The sequence below is a fragment of the Herpailurus yagouaroundi genome, unplaced genomic scaffold (genome assembly GCF_014898765.1).
Source record: "Herpailurus yagouaroundi ecotype Mexico unplaced genomic scaffold, PumYag 184, whole genome shotgun sequence".
Taxonomy (NCBI): domain Eukaryota; kingdom Metazoa; phylum Chordata; class Mammalia; order Carnivora; family Felidae; genus Herpailurus; species Herpailurus yagouaroundi.
Window position 1 is genome coordinate 21,181,211 of NW_024412415.1, and position 17,537 is coordinate 21,198,747.

The 17,537-nt window shown below is 39.2% G+C and overlaps 1 protein-coding gene across 1 annotated transcript in view; it reads right to left on the reverse strand.

Moving 5' to 3' along the window:
• PYGO1 (pygopus family PHD finger 1) overlaps positions 1-17,141 on the reverse strand; it is a 31,963-nt gene extending 14,822 nt beyond the window's left edge. The window contains exon 1 of the mRNA XM_040492759.1: positions 16,969-17,141. Coding sequence (XP_040348693.1) covers positions 16,969-17,017 — 49 coding nt within the window. The 5' untranslated portion in view covers positions 17,018-17,141. The remainder of the gene's footprint in view (positions 1-16,968) is intronic.
• Between the last annotated feature and the right edge of the window lie 396 nt (positions 17,142-17,537).

Below are 17,537 nucleotides of genomic sequence, written 5' to 3' on the forward strand. Positions count from 1 at the left end.
CTGAATCTATTACTAATTTATAACTTATTCAGTAACCTATATATTTTTTTTTTTTTAAGTTTTATTTTATTTAATTTAATTTTTTTTTCAACGTTTATTTATTTTGGGGACAGAGAGAGACAGAGCATGAACAGGGGAAGGGCAGAGAGAGAGGGAGACACAGAATCGGAAACAGGCTCCAGGCTCCGAGCCATCAGCCCAGAGCCCGACGCGGGGCTCGAACTCACAGACCGCGAGATCGTGACCTGGCTGAAGTCGGACGCTTAACCGACTGCGCCACCCAGGCGCCCCCAGTAACCTATATAAAATGAACTGATGATTACATATTAACAAACTGTATTCACTTTTCTTTAACAGTATATACTGACATGCTGAGCAGGGAAATGTGTTGTTCTCAAATCTGAATACCTAGAAATTTTGATGAGTTTGGTAGGGGAAAAGAATTAGCAATGATTTTAGAGGCCAAATAATAAAGTGGTTATATAAATAAACAAAGGTTCCAAACATCAAAGTCCTATACCTCCTAATATCTGTCATGGTTATTTCATTATAACAAAAATATAAATAGAAAAATGTAATTCCTAAAAATAAAAACAATTACTAATAAATTAATCTCTAATCTCCAATCTAGAATATAAAATAGCACTCACAGCATTAATACTAAATAATTATAATTTTAAAATTAAAATGCCGTAATTTAAATATGGGAAAAATGTACTCTTAATGGTATCTACCACCTTTGTTCACTTTCCAAAAATTTAGTAATAATTGCTTATGTTCACTGTAAGGAAAGGCTCTGACATTGGCAGTCATTTAAATAAACTTACTATTTTCAATTAATCTGTGAGTAAAATGAACTAAAATTCTTTTTAATTTTTTTTTTTTTTCAACGTTTATTTATTTTTGGGACAGAGAGAGACACAGCATGAACGGGGGAGGGGCAGAGAGAGAGGGAGACACAGAATCGGAAACAGGCTCCAGGCTCTGAGCCATCAGCCCAGAGCCCGACGCGGGGCTCGAACTCACGGACCGCGAGATCGTGACCTGGCTGAAGTCGGACGCTTAACCGACTGCGCCACCCAGGCGCCCCTAAAATTCTTTTTAGAAACTGACTTTTTCTAACATTTCCCTCCATAAAGCAAATCTTCAAGTTCCCATTGGTGTCTGTTGCTCCATTTATTTATTACTCATCTAAAGAGTTAACTACATAACACTTTCAATGGTTCTGACTCTTGGCATTACCCAGGTCCTTCTTGCTGCTACCTGTAATACTGATGGTTCTTCTCTAGGAGTAATCATTATGTTAGATCAGATTCATAGTCATCAGGGCTAATTAGAATACAAGCTACCAAGAACTTCCATGATTCTCTTTAAAAATAAAGTGAAAGGTTAGAATCCAGGTTACAGGAAAGTGGTGGTTATTAAGCTAGTCACTTACGTTACCCTGAGAACTTTTGGTACCACAACTTTTCTCTAGCTGCTCTACATATTTGCTGCTGCTAATTCTGCAAGGTAAACCATGACTATTCAGTCAGGAGCTGAGAACTGTGGGGTAGAGAACCAAGAAAATGGGAACTGCCAAAGCATATTATTAACACCAGCTACTGTGATACTTTTAATTTGTTAATACCTGAATTTCTTTATCTCATCTCTTAACTCCTACCTGCCCAGTAAACTCTGAATGCACAAGGGGAACAGACTGTGGGAGGATGATGACGAAAATAGAACAAGAAGCCTCTCTAATTTTAAGAAAGCTAAGGAATTTTCTCTCTCTAGATATTATTACATTATGCCACTTAATCTCAAGCAGAATAATACTCTTACCTCTTTTTACCCTTTAACCTTTTTTTTAGAGCTGGAAGTTGAAGTTATATGTCCTTTCATAGTCTTACAGGAGAGTCTAATCTGTTAAACAAGGAACTTTTTTCCCCATCTAAAGATTTTACAAATTAAAGATTTTTTTTTTATATGAAATCCATTTGTAACTGGAGATAAGCAATATGCCTCATAAAGAGTTCAAAGTAATGGTCATAAAAATGCTCACTGGACTGGAGAGAAGAGTGGAAGAACTCAGTGAGGGCTTCAACAGAGACAGAAAATACAAAAAAAAAAAAAAATCAGAGTCGAAGACTACAAAAACTAGAGGGAATCAACAGTAGAGGATGCAGAAGAATGGATCAGTAATCTAGAAGACAGGTTAATGGAAAGCACCTAAGATGAATAGCAAAAAGAAAAAACAAACAAACAAAAAATGAAGATAGGTTAAAGGATCTCTTGGGCAACATCAAGTGAACAAACATTTGCATTATAGGGGTCCCCAAAGGAGAAGAGAGAGAAAAAGAGCAGAAAGCTTATTTGAAGAAATAAGAGTTGAAAACTTCCCTAAACTGGGGAAGGAAACAGGCATCCAGGTTCAGGAATCATACAGAATGCTTAACAAGATAAACCCAAGGAGATCTACACAATGACATATAATAATTAAAATGTCAAAGGTTAAAGATAGAGAATTTTAAGAGCAGCAATAGAAGTGAAAATGGTTACACACAAAGGAAATACCACAAGCTATCAGCTGATTTTTCAGCAGAAATTTTGCATGCTAGAAGAGAGTGGCATGATATATTCAAAGTACTGAAAGGAAAAAAACCTACAACCAAGAATACTCTAGCCAGCAAGACTATCATTCAGAATTGAAGGAGAGACAAACAAAAGTTAAAGGAGTTGATCACCACTAAACTAGCCTTCTAAAAGATGTTAAAGTAGTAAAATCAATAGTATCTTAATTAGTTAAGAGGACTCACAGAATAAAAAGATGTAAAATATAAAAACATATACATAAAATGGGGAGGGGGGAATAAAAAATGAAGTTCTTTTATAAAATGTGTTTGTATTCAAGGCGTCTGGGGGGCTCGGTTGGTTGGGCGTCTGACTTTGGCTCAGGTCCTGATCTCATGGTCCATGAGTTCGAGCCCCGCGTCGGGCTCTGTGCTGACAGCTCGGAGCCTGGAGCCTGTTTCGGATTCTGTGTGTGTCTCTCTCTCTCTGACCCTCACCCGTTCATGCTCTGTCTCTCTCTGTCTCAAAAATAAATAGGGGCGCCTGGGTGGCGCAGTCGGTTAAGCGTCCGACTTCAGCCAGGTCACGATCTCGCGGTCCGTGAGTTCGAGCCCCGCGTCAGGCTCTGGGCTGATGGCTCGGAGTCTGGAGCCTGTTTCCGATTCTGTGTCTCCCTCTCTCTCTGCCCCTCCCCCGTTCATGCTCTGTCTCTCTCTGTCCCCAAAATAAATAAACGTTGGAAAAAAAATTTTTTTTAAAAATAAATAAACGTTAAAAAAAATTAAAAAAAATTTAAAAAATTTAAAAAATGTGTTTGTATTTAACTGACCATGAAATTATTATAGACTACTATATTCTTAGGATGTTATTTACAGACCTCATGGTAACCACAAACCAAAAACCTATAATAGATAAACAAAAAATAAAGAGAAAGAAAGCCAACTATGACACTGAAGAAAGTCCTCATCACAAGGAAAGAGCAAGAGAAAAAGGAATAAAAAAAACTACAAAAACAACCAGAAAACAATTAACAAAATGGTAGTAAGTATATACTTACAAAACTGTATGTAAATGGTCTAAATACTCCAACAAAAAGACACAGGATAATGGAGTGGATTTAAAAAACAAGACCCTTCTATATATGCTGCCTACAAAAGACTCATTTCAGACCTAAAGATACATACAGATTGAAAGTGAAGGGATAGAAAATTAATATTCCAAGCAAATGAAAGCAAAACAAATAAACAAAAAACAGACTTTAAAACAAAGACTGTAACAAAGAACAAAGAGGGGCATTACATAATGACAAAGGACTAATGATAAATTGCATAATGATAAATGATAACTGCAAATATCTATGTGCCAATATTAGAGCACCTAAATAAGACAAATATTAAAAGGGATAAACTGACAGTAATATAATAATAGTAGGGGACTTTAACACCCCACTTGTATCAATGGATAGATCATCAAGGCAGAAAATTAATAAGGAAACAGTGTATTTGAACAATACATTAGACCAGATGGACTTAAAGATATATACAAAACATTCCATCCAAAATAACAGAACACATATTCTTTTCAGGGTACAGGGAACATTCACGAGAATAGGTCACATATTAGGCCACAAAACAAGTCTCAATAAATTTAAGAAGACTGAAATCATATCAAGTATCATTTTCAACGACAGTATGAAACTAGGTATCAATTACAAGGAAAAAAAAACTGGAAAAAGCACAAACATGTGGCAGCTAAACAACATGCTACTAAACAACTAATGGGTCAATGAAGAAATCAAAGAGGAAATAAAAAATACATGGAGCCCAATGGAAATGAAAACATAATGATCCAAAATCCTGGGGACACAGCAAGAGCAGTTCTAAGAAAAGAAATTTATATGGATACAGGCCTACCTCAAGAAATAAGGAAAATCTCAAATAAACAATCTAACCTTATAACCAAAGAGACTGAAAAGAGAAGAAACAAATCCCAAACTTAGTACAAGGAATGAAGTAATAAAGATCAGAATGGAAATAAAAATGAAATGGAGGCCAAAAGGAAAGATCAATGAAACCTAGAGCTGGTTCTCTGAAAACATAAAGCTTACAAAACTTTAGCTAGACTCATCAAAAACAAAACAAAAAAAACCCCAAAAACAAACAAACAAAAGAACATCCAAATAAACAAAATCAGAAATGAAAGGGGAGAAGTAACAACCAATACCACAGAAATATAAGGAATTATAAGAGACTACTACAAAAAATTATATGCCAACAAGCTGGACAACCTAGAAGAAATAGATGTTTCCAGAAACTTCCAATCTTCCAAAACTGAATCAAAAGAAACAGAAAATCTGAACACATACCAATTATTAACAATGAAATTGAATTGGTAATCAAAAAACTCCCAAAACACAAAGACCAGGACCAAATGAATTCACAGATGAATTCTACCACATACTTAAAGAAGAGTTAACACCTGTTCTCCTCACACTATTCCAAAAAATAGAAGGATAGTTTCCAAATACATTCTAAAAGTCCAGCATCATCCTGACACCAACACCAAACACACTACTAAAGAAACCAAGAAACAACTGCAGACCAATATCACCAATGAACACAGATGCAAAATATTAGTAAATTGCATTCAAATACATTAAAAGGATCACTTACCACCATCAACTGGGATTTGTTCTGGGGATGCAAAGATGGTTCAACATCTGCAAAGCAATCAACATGATACACCACACTAACAAAATGAAGGGTAAAAACCACATGATCATCTCAACAGATGCAGAAACAACATTTGACAAAATTCAACATTTGTTCATGATAAAAACCTTCAACAAAGTGGGTTTAGAGGGAACATACCTCAAAATAATAAAGGCCACACATAACAAACCCAAGCTAACATCATACTCAAAGGTGAAAAACTGAGAGCTTTTCCTCTAAGATCAGGAAAAAGACAGGGATGTCCATGCTCAGTGCTTTTATTCACCATTGTACTGGACGTCCCAGCCATAGCAGCTAGACAAGAAAAAGACATAAAAGGCATCCAAACTGGTAAGGAAGAAGTTACACCATCACTATTTGCAGAAAACATGTGATACTATACATAGAAAACCTTGAAAGACTCCACCAGAAAACTATTCGAAGTAATAGATGAATTCAGTAAAGTTGCAAGATACAAAATTAACACTCAGAAATCAGTTGTGTTCCTATAAACTAGTAACAATTTAGCAGAAAGAGAAATGAAGAAAACAATTCCATTTATAATTATACGAAAAAGAGTAAAACACCAGGAGTAGATTTAATCAAGGAGGTGAAAGACCTTTACTCTGCAAACTATGAAAACACTGTTGAAAAAAATTGAAGATGAAACAAACAATTGGAAAGATATTCCATGCGCATGGAATGAAGGCTTAACATTGTTACAATGTCCACACTGCCCAAAGCCATCAACAGATTCAATGCAATCCCTATCAAATGCCAATAGAATTCATTTTTCAGAAAACTAGAATAATTCCAAAGTTTGTATGGAATCACAAAAGACCCCAAAGAGCTGAGCAATCTTGAGTAAGATCAAAGCTGGAGGTATCATAATCCCAGATTTCAAGCTAAACCACAATAGCTGTAGTAATAAAAACAATATGGTACTGGCACCAAAATAGACACATAGATCAAAAGAACAAAATAGAAAGCCTAGAAATAAACCCACGCTAATAGGGCCAATTAATCTACACAGGACATAAAAATACATAATGGCAAAACGATAGACTCTTCAATAAATAGGGCTGGGAAAGCTGCACAGCTACATGAAAAATAATGAAATGGGACCACTTTCTCACACTATACACAAAAACTAAATTAAAATGGATTAAAGACCTAAATGTGAGACCTAAACCTACAAAACTCCTAAAAGAAAATAGGCAGCAATTTCTCTGCAGCCACAGCAACATTTTTCTAGATATGTCTCCTAAAGCAAGGGAAACAAAAGCAAGAATAAACTATTGGGACTTAACACACAAAAAAGCTTTTGCACGGTGCAGGAAACCATCAACAAAAGGAAAAGAAAACCTGCTGAATGGGAGAAGATATATATAATGATTTATTTCATAAGGGTTCAATATCTAAAATATATAAAACACTTATACAACTCAACACTATTAAACCAAATAACCCAATTAAAAAATGGGCAGAATACAAAAATGTTTTTTCAGAGGAGACACACAGACGGCCAACAGACCATGAAAAGATGCTCTACATCACTAATAATCAGAAAACTGCAAATCAAAACCACAATGAGATATCACCTTACACTTGTCAGAATGGTTAATATCCAAGAGACAAGAAATAATAAGTGCCAGTGAGGATGTGGAGAAAAAAAGAACTCTTGGGCCCTGCTAGTGGCTGTGCAAATTGGTGCAGCCACTGTGGAAAACACTATGGAGGTTTCTCAAATATTTAAAAACAGAAATACCACAGGATCCAGTAATTCCACTACTGAATGTTTACTCAAAGAAAACAAACAACACTAATTCTAAAAGACATATGCACCCCTAGGTTTATTGCAGCATTATTTACCAAGATATGGAAACAACTTAAGTGTCTAATGCTGGAGGAACGGATAAAGAAGATGGGATACAAACACACATGTGCGCACATAGTGGAATATTACTCAGCAATAAAAAAGAATGAGAGCTTGCCATTTAGGACAGCACATATGGACCTAGAGGGCTTTATGCTAAATGAAATAAGCCAGACAGAAAAGGGCAAATAACCACATTATTTCAATGGACCTAGAGGGCTTTATGCTAAGTGACATAAGCCTGACAGAAAAAGGCAAATACCACGTGATTTCATTTGTATGTGGAATTTAAGAAAACAAACAAACAGTAAAAGCAGAAACAGACCCACAAATACAGAGAACTCGTGGTTGGCAGAGGGGAGGGGGATGGGGGGAAAGGAAAAGTGGATGAACGGGAGTGGGAGATACAGGCTTCTAGTTATGGAATGAATAAGGGGGATGAAGTTACAGCATAGGGAATACAAGAAAAAATATCGTAATAGCATTGTATGGTGATAGAAGGTAGCTATACTTGTGGTGAACACAGTATAATGTATACAGCTGTCAAATTACTATGCTGTACACCTGAAACTAATCTAACACTGTTGCCAACTATACTTCAAAAATGTTTTTTACGTATTTTATAATTTTTTCCTTCAAAAACAGATTTGCTTCAAGGGTAGTTCAAATAAGGGGCGCCTGGGTGGCGCAGTCGGTTAAGCGTCCGACTTCAGCCAGGTCACGATCTCGCGGTCCGGGAGTTCGAGCCCCGCGTCAGGCTCTGGGCTGATGGCTCAGAGCCTGGAGCCTGTTTCCGATTCTGTGTCTCCCTCTCTCTCTGCCCCTCCCCTGTACATGCTCTGTCTCTCTCTGTCCCAAAAATAAATAAACGTTGAAAAAAAAAATTAAAAAAAAAAAAAAGAGTAGTTCAAATAAGAATGCATTCTAATATATGTGTATATTGGTTTAAGTACATATACTATGCTGATTAAGTGACACAAACCAAGTCTGTCCTTCCCAAAATTTACATTTTGAAATCCTAATCCCCACTTTGATGGTACTTGGTGGTGGGGCCTTTGGAAGGTGATTAGGTCATGAGGGCAGAACCTCTGCCCTCTAGGATGAATGGAATTAATGTCCTTATGAAATAGACCTCAAAGAGCTCCTTTGGTCCTTACATGTTATAACACAATGAGAAGACTGCCCAGGAAATAGGCCCTCACCAGATACAGAATCTGCTGGCACATTGATCTTGGACTTTCTAGCCTCCAGAATTGTGCCAAATAAATTGCTATTGTTTATAAGCCACTCAGTATATGGTATTCTGTTACAGCAGCTTGAACTAAGGCAGTGTTTAACACAATGCCTGGCACATGGGGACCCTCAAATACTAGTTTTCATTTTGCTTTCCTTTATTTTTTTAAGTTTATTTATTTTTGAGAGAGAGAGCAGGGGAGGGTCAGGGAAAAAAAGAGAGAGAGAATCCCAAGCAGGCTCCAGAACATCAACATGGAGCCTGATTAGGGGCTTGAACCCATGAACCATGAGATCATGATCTGAAGAGAAACCAAGAGTCAGACACTTAACCGACTGAGCCACCGAGGTGCCCCCATTTTGCTTTCCTTTAGACTAAACTATACCATAAGCTCACTTCACTTCAATTTCTACAGTATTTAACAACCTATCAAAATATCTAATATCCAGCATTATCAACACATTCAGTGGACAATATCAGTTTTTCATAACAGCAAAGAAGTCTGGGATGTAATGTCAGTTTATTCTATCATTTACTATGGATGTGAACATCTCAGCTAACAGCTTTACCTTCACCTGCAACATGTACTTCTGTAATACTAGTCTCTATCATGGAATGACAATATTAGGAATTAAGATGTGAAAATAGTATTATAAGACTTTCTCATGCATTTGGTGAAATAGCCTTATATGACTGGAATGAAAGTACCATTATACCCTTTGTGATGCCCAGATCCTGGCATCTTAACCTGAGCATGTAATAAATATTAAATTCTGAAAACCCTCAAAATCTGTGATTTAAGATTTTAAATATTTGTGGTTCTTGTACCAACTTTTCTCCCCAAACTAATGATCTTTTTATTGCTGAGGTGCATGAGTTCTAAAGTTGCTAACAAATGTAAAGCTTAGGAGGGTGGGTAAATGGCATTTGTGTACAAAGCTGACTCTATACAATAATGCCGCTAATAATAAACTTATTAACAAAGTGAACCAAATTTTTAAGTTAAAAAATTCAGGAAAAATGGTGAAAAAAATGCAAATATTCATAAAAAATCATGTAATAAACAGTTTGTATGTGTCCTTTTTGGCAAAATTATAAAATCTGAAGGGTTTCTGCTTTTTAAATTTTTCTTTTGGTCCAGTCTCTCCTGTAAAGGGAGAAAACCTTCATTTCTGTATTTCTGTTGAGTTCATACCCACTCCCAATCAAAACAAGAAAAAATATGCTGTCAGTCTTTTACTTATTGATTAAATATACCTAAAAGTGAGTGCTGATCACATTACTTATATTTTAGAATGTATATTTTAGAATGTATATTCTAGTTCTGATTTTAAAAGTAAACAGATAAAAGTGAACCAGGCAAGGTTTAAAGTGCTTTATGTATATTAACACATTTAATCCTTTAAACAACTCTGTATTTAAATCCTTTAAATAACTCTGTAACCAGTGTTATCCTCATTTTACAGGAAACTGATGCACAGAGTTTAAATAACTTGCCAAGGACCACACAGTTAGTAAACAGGAGAAATGGGATAAGAAACCCAGCAGTCAGAGACAAATGCTGTACTAATTCTCAATATTGTTATTAGCATGTCTATGGAGACTGGGAATAGGAAAGGAGACGCAAAATCACTCTTGACCATGCATTAGGGATACCTTGAAGGTAAAGATGACTTAGACCCCTTGAGTTGCCTGGAATAAGAGTGTTAAAGAGAGAATTATTCATCTTCCCAAGAGGTAACTCCTCCACACCTCTGGGGAAAGCAAACTAGGAAGACTAAATTACCTGAATTTACTGAAACCTCTTTGTTAACATTTATCAAATTAGATTTCAGAAACATCTGTTGAGTTTATTTAAGTGTAGAAATAAAAACAGCAATTGCTCTCTATAAGGATCCCATAATCTAGAAGAAACAATTTTTCTTCCTTTTTTTGAAACTAAATGTAATGAGATAAATACTATGATACAGATGAGCACAGGATGTTGAAGGAACATAAGGAAGTCCCATCTAATAATGACTGAAGGAGGAGTATCAGGAAAGACATCCTGGGAATTTTCTTTTTTTTTTTTCTTTTTTATTTTTTAAATGTTTTTTTTTAAATTTATTTTTGAGACAGAGAGAGACAGAGCATGAGTGGGGAAGGGGCAGAGAGAGAGGGAGACACAGAATCTGAAGCAGGCTCTAGGCTCTGAGCTGTCAGCACGGAGCCTGACCCAGGGCTCGAACTCACAGACTGTGAGATCATGACCTGAGCTGAAGTCAGATGCTTAACCAAATGAGCCACCCAGGCGCCCCCATCCGGGAGTTTTCAACAGAGCTGATGCCTTGAGGATGAGTATTCTATGAAAGGTGGGAAAAAGAGTGCGCAAGCCTAGCAGAAGGAACAGAATGTGCAAAGAAAGTTTTAAAGGCAAAAGAAACCATTACAACATCTACAGACCTGGAGCACAGGAGAGCATTTCATGGAATATGAAGGTTGGAGAATTAAGGGGTAGGCCTGGACCAAATTAAAAAGGGTCAATACAAGAAGGCTGGATTTTTATACAGAGACAATGGGGAACCACTTAAGAATTTTACAGGAGCGCCTGCGTGGCTCAGTCAGTTGAGTCTAACATCTTGTGGTTTGTGGGTTTGAGCCCCGCGTCGGGCTCTGTGCTGACAGCTAAGAGCCTGGAGCCTGTTTCAGATTCTGTGTCTCCCTATCTCTTTGCCCCTCCCCTACTCACACTCTGTCTCTGTCTCAAAAATAAATAAACATTAAAAAAATTAATAATTTTACAAAAAGAGTAACATGAATTGTGTTTTGGAGCACTATGGCAATGGAACACAGTGGGTAAGACTTTTAGCCCTAGAGGTCAGCTCTAGTTTTGCCACTTACTAGCTGGGTAAATTTGAATGTGTTACTTAATCACGTGTTACTTAACCTCTCTGAGCATCAGTTCCTCAACTATGAATGATGATAACATCTAACTCAAAGGGTTATTGAGAGGATTAAGTAAGATGATCCATTTAAACCAGTTAACAAACTGCTTGGTAAGTACTCAATAGATAGGAGTTATTTATCACCAGTGGTGATGTGGAAAATGGATTTAGAGGGACAAAACAGGAGGCCAGGAGAGCTGCTATGATAATAATCAAAGAGATAAAATCTGAACTAAAGGAGTGGTTGTGGAAAGGTCAAAGAGATGGTGGATTCAAAACACCATAAGGACACAGATATTCTAGGACTTTGGGACAGTGCTGGGTGGGAGTGGAAGATGGGTTACTGAATAAATGATGTTCACCAAGATAGGGAATGCGGGAGAAAGAGCATACTGGACATCTCACAGATAGATACCTTTCAATCAACATGTTAAAAACAAAATTCATTTATCTCCCTCTCATAAATCCACTCCTTTTATATTATCTTTACGGTTTTTCTCTTCTACTCTCAGGCTACTCCTTCACATTCTGCTTTTCAGGGTCATTTTTCCCTTTTGTCTCCTAAATATTAGCATTCCCCAAGTTGCTTTCCTCAGTGCTTTTCTCTTCTCTCTTTTTACTCTCTCGGGTGAGCTATCTATTCCCAAGGCATCAATTAGTATTCACTTGTTTACTGATAACTTCCAGATCTCTATTTCTGGCTCAGACCACTTCCCTCAGTTCCAAACCATGTATATCCACTGTGTACACAAACACCCCGGGGGCATACTCACTTTCCTGATAATCTGCCTGGCCCTTATATGTACCAATTAAAAAAAACAAAACAACAAAATCCCTCCAAAATCTTTCTTTTAGACTTTCATTGGCTCTTCCCTTCCATTTTGTGAGTCCATAAGTTATGTTTCTTCTCCAATCATAACCCAAACCCTCCATATATTCACTCAACATTTTTTTAGTAAAGTCTACTTTTGTACTTTCATGACATTTCTGTGCTATTATCCCAGCCTAAAACACATCCTAACCTCTCCAATGTCACTGCTAACTCAGGTTAAAAACATTTTATCTGGAATGAATGCCTTAACTTCCTTCTTCATCTCTAGATTTGTCTTTCTTCATTCTTTTTTTTTTTTTCTGTAAGACTCTTTATTTCGAATCCTGATGTTATTCCCCTTCTCTCACCTGCAGAGACCTGACTTATGAGAAGGAAGTCTTGTCTGTCTCATCCCCAGCTTCCCACATTGAGTGCCTAGCACATGATACATATTTAAAAACATGTACTGAATGCTTTATTAATGAATTGCCCTCTCTTCTGCTGCCTTTCAGCTTCTTCTCTCTCCCTTTACCTTGGGTTCCTCTTTAAGTATACAAATATGCTTAAGCCTTTTTTCAAGGGAAATAAAAAGACACTTTCTCTTGACTTTCTCTCTCTCTAAGCTATTGGCTATGTCTTTCTGTTTACCACCTTCCTTAAGTCACATCTTTATCACCTAATTTTTACTACTTTTACATGTGGTTTTCTCTCAAAAGTGCCTTCTTAAAACCACTGCTGATTTTTTGGACCTTTTTGTAATCACGCATCTACTTTGCTGCTCTTTCTACATAACTTCCACAAGGGAATATTCACTGTTTCTCAGAACTCTTCTCCAGGAGGCATTCCTTGATTTCCTTAAAAAGGGTAGGTTACATGTTCCCTTATTTCCTGTAGATGATCACAGTACTTATGTTATTCGTAACTGATTACTACTTGTCAGTATCCTGGTCTAAAGATTTCCTGAAGACAGTGTTATGCCTTCTTAATATTCCCACTGTCTGGCACTATGACTGCTCTATAAATATTTGCTGAATACATGAATGGATGTTGTGATCAGATCCACACCCAACAGTTCTAAGAACACTGCATAATGGGAATGTTGGTTAAAAGTAACATTCTAAGAAAAAAAGGCAGTAAAGTATTATGAGGAGCTATACACAATCAGAAAGCATAAAGATATGAGTTACTTCATGTATTCACTCATTCATTTATTTGGTATTTACTATAGGGAAAGCAATGAAGGGAGAAACAGAAAGATAACCAAGATATTGTACCTATTTTCATGGAACTTTTTTTCTTTATGTTTATTTATTTTGAGAGAGAAAGAGAGAGTGAGAGAGCACGAGCAGGGGAGGGACAGAGAGAGAGGGAGACACAGAATCTGAAGCAGGCTCCAGGCTTTGAGCTATCAGCACAGAGCCTGATGTAGGGCTCGAACCCACAAGCTGTGAGATCATGACCTGAGCCTAAGTTGGACACTTAACCAACTGAGCCACCCAGGTGCCCCTCTTTTTTTTTTTTTTTTTCCTAAAGTTTGTTTATTTAGTTTTTGAGAGAGAGCCAGCAGCATGAGCAGGGGAGGGGCAGAGAGAGAGAGATTGAGAGAGAGAGAGAGGGAAAGAGAGAAGCCCAAGCAGGACTTGGGGCTCGATCCCAGGAACCTAATCCCATCAACAATTGTGAGATGACTTGAGCCAAAATCAAGACTCTTAACCAACTGAGCCACCTAGGCGTCTCTCTTCGGGGATCTTTCTTATAATCAAGGGTTGAGGGCTGGGGGAAGGAAAGAACTGGTAAAAAATAGGAGTAAGACACTTTGCCACTAAATAGCAATTCTGAATCTAATATTAAAATATCAGGACAAGTTTGAAGACCACAAATCAGCTTCCTCGGGTCCATTCACCTTTTCAATCTACGTCTAACAGCAGCAATTCTCAAACCTTAGTGGGCCTAAGGAACACCAGGGGATCTTGTTAAAGATACAGAAAAATTTCCCTGAAATCCTGATTCTGTGGAGCCAAAAACTTACACTTTTTTAATTAAAATTTTTAAATGTTCATTTATTTTTGAGAGAGAGAGAGAGAGAGAGTGTGAGCAGGGGAGGTGCAGAGAGAGAAGGAGACACAGAATCCGAAGCAGGCTCCAGGCTCCGAGCTGTCAGCACAGAGCCCGATGCAGGTCTCGAACTCATGGACCATTGAGATCATGACCTGAGCTGAAGTTGGATGCTCAACTGACTGAGCCACCCAGGCGCCCCCTAAAACTCACATTTTTAATAAGCATCCCAGGGGATATGATACTTTTGGTCTAAAGAATATAATACTGTAAAGTCCTTAGTCATTTATGTTGTCATAATTTTGCCACATCTGAGTTCCATCTATCATATTATTTTCTTAATAATTTCTTCAAACTGAAACTCCGGTGTATGTATCTTAGCCTTATCCTAAATGAGAAGTTCTATATCTTGTATTTTTTATAATGCCCATGAAATAAATACGTAACTATTTAAAAGTCTGTCTGTATACATGAGTGGATGGGAAACAGTTTAAGAAGCATTGCTCACAGTTTATGTTCTGCAAAGACCACATCCTGCATGTAGTCTTAGGATATAAATTACAACAAAAAGTTTCAGGGCAGTGAAGTTCAGCAGAACTGGGCTTCAAAAGAGCTCACATAGAAATTCTGGTACCTTTTATAAACTAATCCAAAAATGTTTTTAAAATGAATGTTATAGTCACTACAAAGTGACTTATTATAAAAATCCCTCCTCATATTGACTTTTTATTTTAAAAAGTGCTTTGTCTTTTATTCTGGTACTTAACTCACAGCATATTCTTGAGCTGACACCTGAGCCAACTCCCAACAGCTAAGGCACCAAACTTAAAACCAGTAGCTGTAACAAAATAAAGATGGATCTGTGTTCTTGACCCACAATAAAATACTCATCCATTTTATTTAAAATTACATTTGATTAAGACTGATAATTGAGTTCAAAGGTATAAACTTGAGAGCCCTCTTTCTTTTCCTTCAACCCCAAAGTCATTTATAATAAAAGGCAAAATAATATGGTAAAAATATCAGAGGAATAATTGTATCTCAGAAAGGTCTATTCCCTAAAGTGTTTGGCCACTCAAAACCACAAACAGAAAAGAAAGCTGAAATAGAAAACCTTCACTCAATGAAAGATTGTGCTTATTAGGCCTTAAAAACAATATTCTGCTTTAAATTACATTTTTGCTTAAATGGCTAAGCAAATCAATCTCTACCTAAATGTTCGAGTGATGTATTTTGGATACCACATTGTCACTGTGTCACAATCCAGTTCTAGATGTTTAATCTCTAGTCGCATGGAACAAAAACATAGATGAATGACTGTGGTTCTTGATCTCTACATCACTTAAGTCAACTGCAAAATTTACCTTACTACTTTATAAAGCACTGATTTATAAAGCACTTTAACCTGTTTGGATGAAAGGACTATTACAATAGCCTCCTAACTAGCTTCCCTGCTTCAGCCCTTGTTCTCTACAGTCTATTCTCCACAGAGCAGCCAGAGAAACCTGTTGAAAACAGAAGTCAGATCACTCTTATCACCCTTTCTGCTCAGCTCATACTATTCACCCTTTGATCACTCTCTGCCAGTTACCATAACTTCTTTGCGGTTGCTTGAATACACGAGGCAAATTCCAGACCCAGGGCCTTTGCACTTGCTGTTCTTTTTGCTGAGACTGCTCTTGCCACACATATCCATACGGCTCTGGTTTATCACTTCCTTTGGGTCCTGGTTCAAACATCACCTTCCACATGAATCCTCTTACACATAATTGATACCTCTCCATCCTCATATGGATTTTCTAACCACTTTACCTGCTTTGTTTTTCTCCAGAGCACTTACTATGTGGTATTCTATATCTCTATCTTTTGTTTATCATCTGTTTACCCCACAAGTGTGTGAGCCCCGGCTGGGTGAAGACTCTTTTTGCTTTGTTCACTGTTGCACCCCAGTGCCAAGAACAGAGCGTAGCACACAGTACGTGTTCAATAAATATTTGCTTAATGAACAAACAGGGCTATTTCAACTTTGGGACTTTCAGCCTTAACCCTATTTTGAGCTGGAAATCAGAGCTGCAGGATATCCCCCAAATTTCCCTCCGGCATTTGGCATCTGTGAACTTACACGCATTATCTTTTGTCTGGTACAGCGTTCCCTCCGATTTCTCTCAGATAGTAAGGCAGCACAAAATTTCCTAACTAGGGTGCAAGGAAGAAGCAAACCAATCACGTATAAAATTGATTTTAGGTGATTCGATTCTTACCCATAAGCCAATAAAGAAAATGCCTTTTGAATTTATACAGTGTCTCCTCTTAAACCCAAGAAAAATAAGCTGTATATTTGTTGCCTGTGAGGGTGGGAAGGGGGGCTGGGAGAGACGCGAAGGCCCGGTACACCTTCCTCAAAGCGTCAACTCTTGAGCAGTCTAACTTACTTTTTGGGGGGTGGGCATCGTCCGTGGTCTCTGCCAGGGGGTGGTTTCTTTCTCACCCTTCGAGGTGCCTATTGTGCTGTCTTGCGAATGAGCTGAGGTAGGAGAGCGGGGTACGGAGGGATGCTGAGTGCGGCTTCAACTGCCGCCTAACACAAAGTCGAGGAGGCGAGGGCTCCGCGCGGGTGTCTAGGGGCGAGCGGGCGCGGGGGCTGAGCGCCCGGAACCGCAGCCTCGGCCCCGGGGCGCAGGCGGGACGCGGGCGGCGCGGAGTTAGGCCCGGACAGAGCCCCGTGGCCTCCCAGCGGCCCGGCACGCGGCCCCCGCGCACCGCACTCACCCCGGTCCCCCCAATCCCGCGCCCTTCCCGGTTACCTCGAACTCTCTTCAGCGAAATGGGATCCTTCTCCTGTTCTGCTGACATTACAGACCGCAAAGCATGACTCCCCCCCAGGCCGCGGGAATTCGGTCTCTTTGATGCTGCGGCGGCGGCTCCTCCTCCTCCTCGCGGGGCCGCTGCGGCTGAGAGGCGAGCCTCCGAGCCGAGGCGCGGCCGAGGGCGGCGGGGACGCTGGCCGACTTTGCAAAGTTTGGGAGGAAGACGAGGCCTCCGGGCGGCCGGGCGGCGTGCGGGGGCTGGCGGGGCTCAGCGGCGGCGGCCGGGAGCGCGGCCTGGGGGCGGCCCCCCGCCCGGGGCCGGCATGTGCGGAGGACGAGTGCGCCGCCGCCGCCTCCTCCCACTCCTTCTTCTTCGCCGCCGCCGCCGCCTCGGGAGCCGCTGACAGGGGAGGCAGGAGGCGGGCGGCCGGGCCCTGGCGGCTCACTCACAGCGCCCTCTGAGGAGGAGGTCTGCGCTCTCGCCGCTCCCGAGTCGCAGACACAAAAGCCCCCAGCCTGGAGACGCCTGCAAAACCCGCTCTGGGGCGGGCGAGGGACGTGGCGCG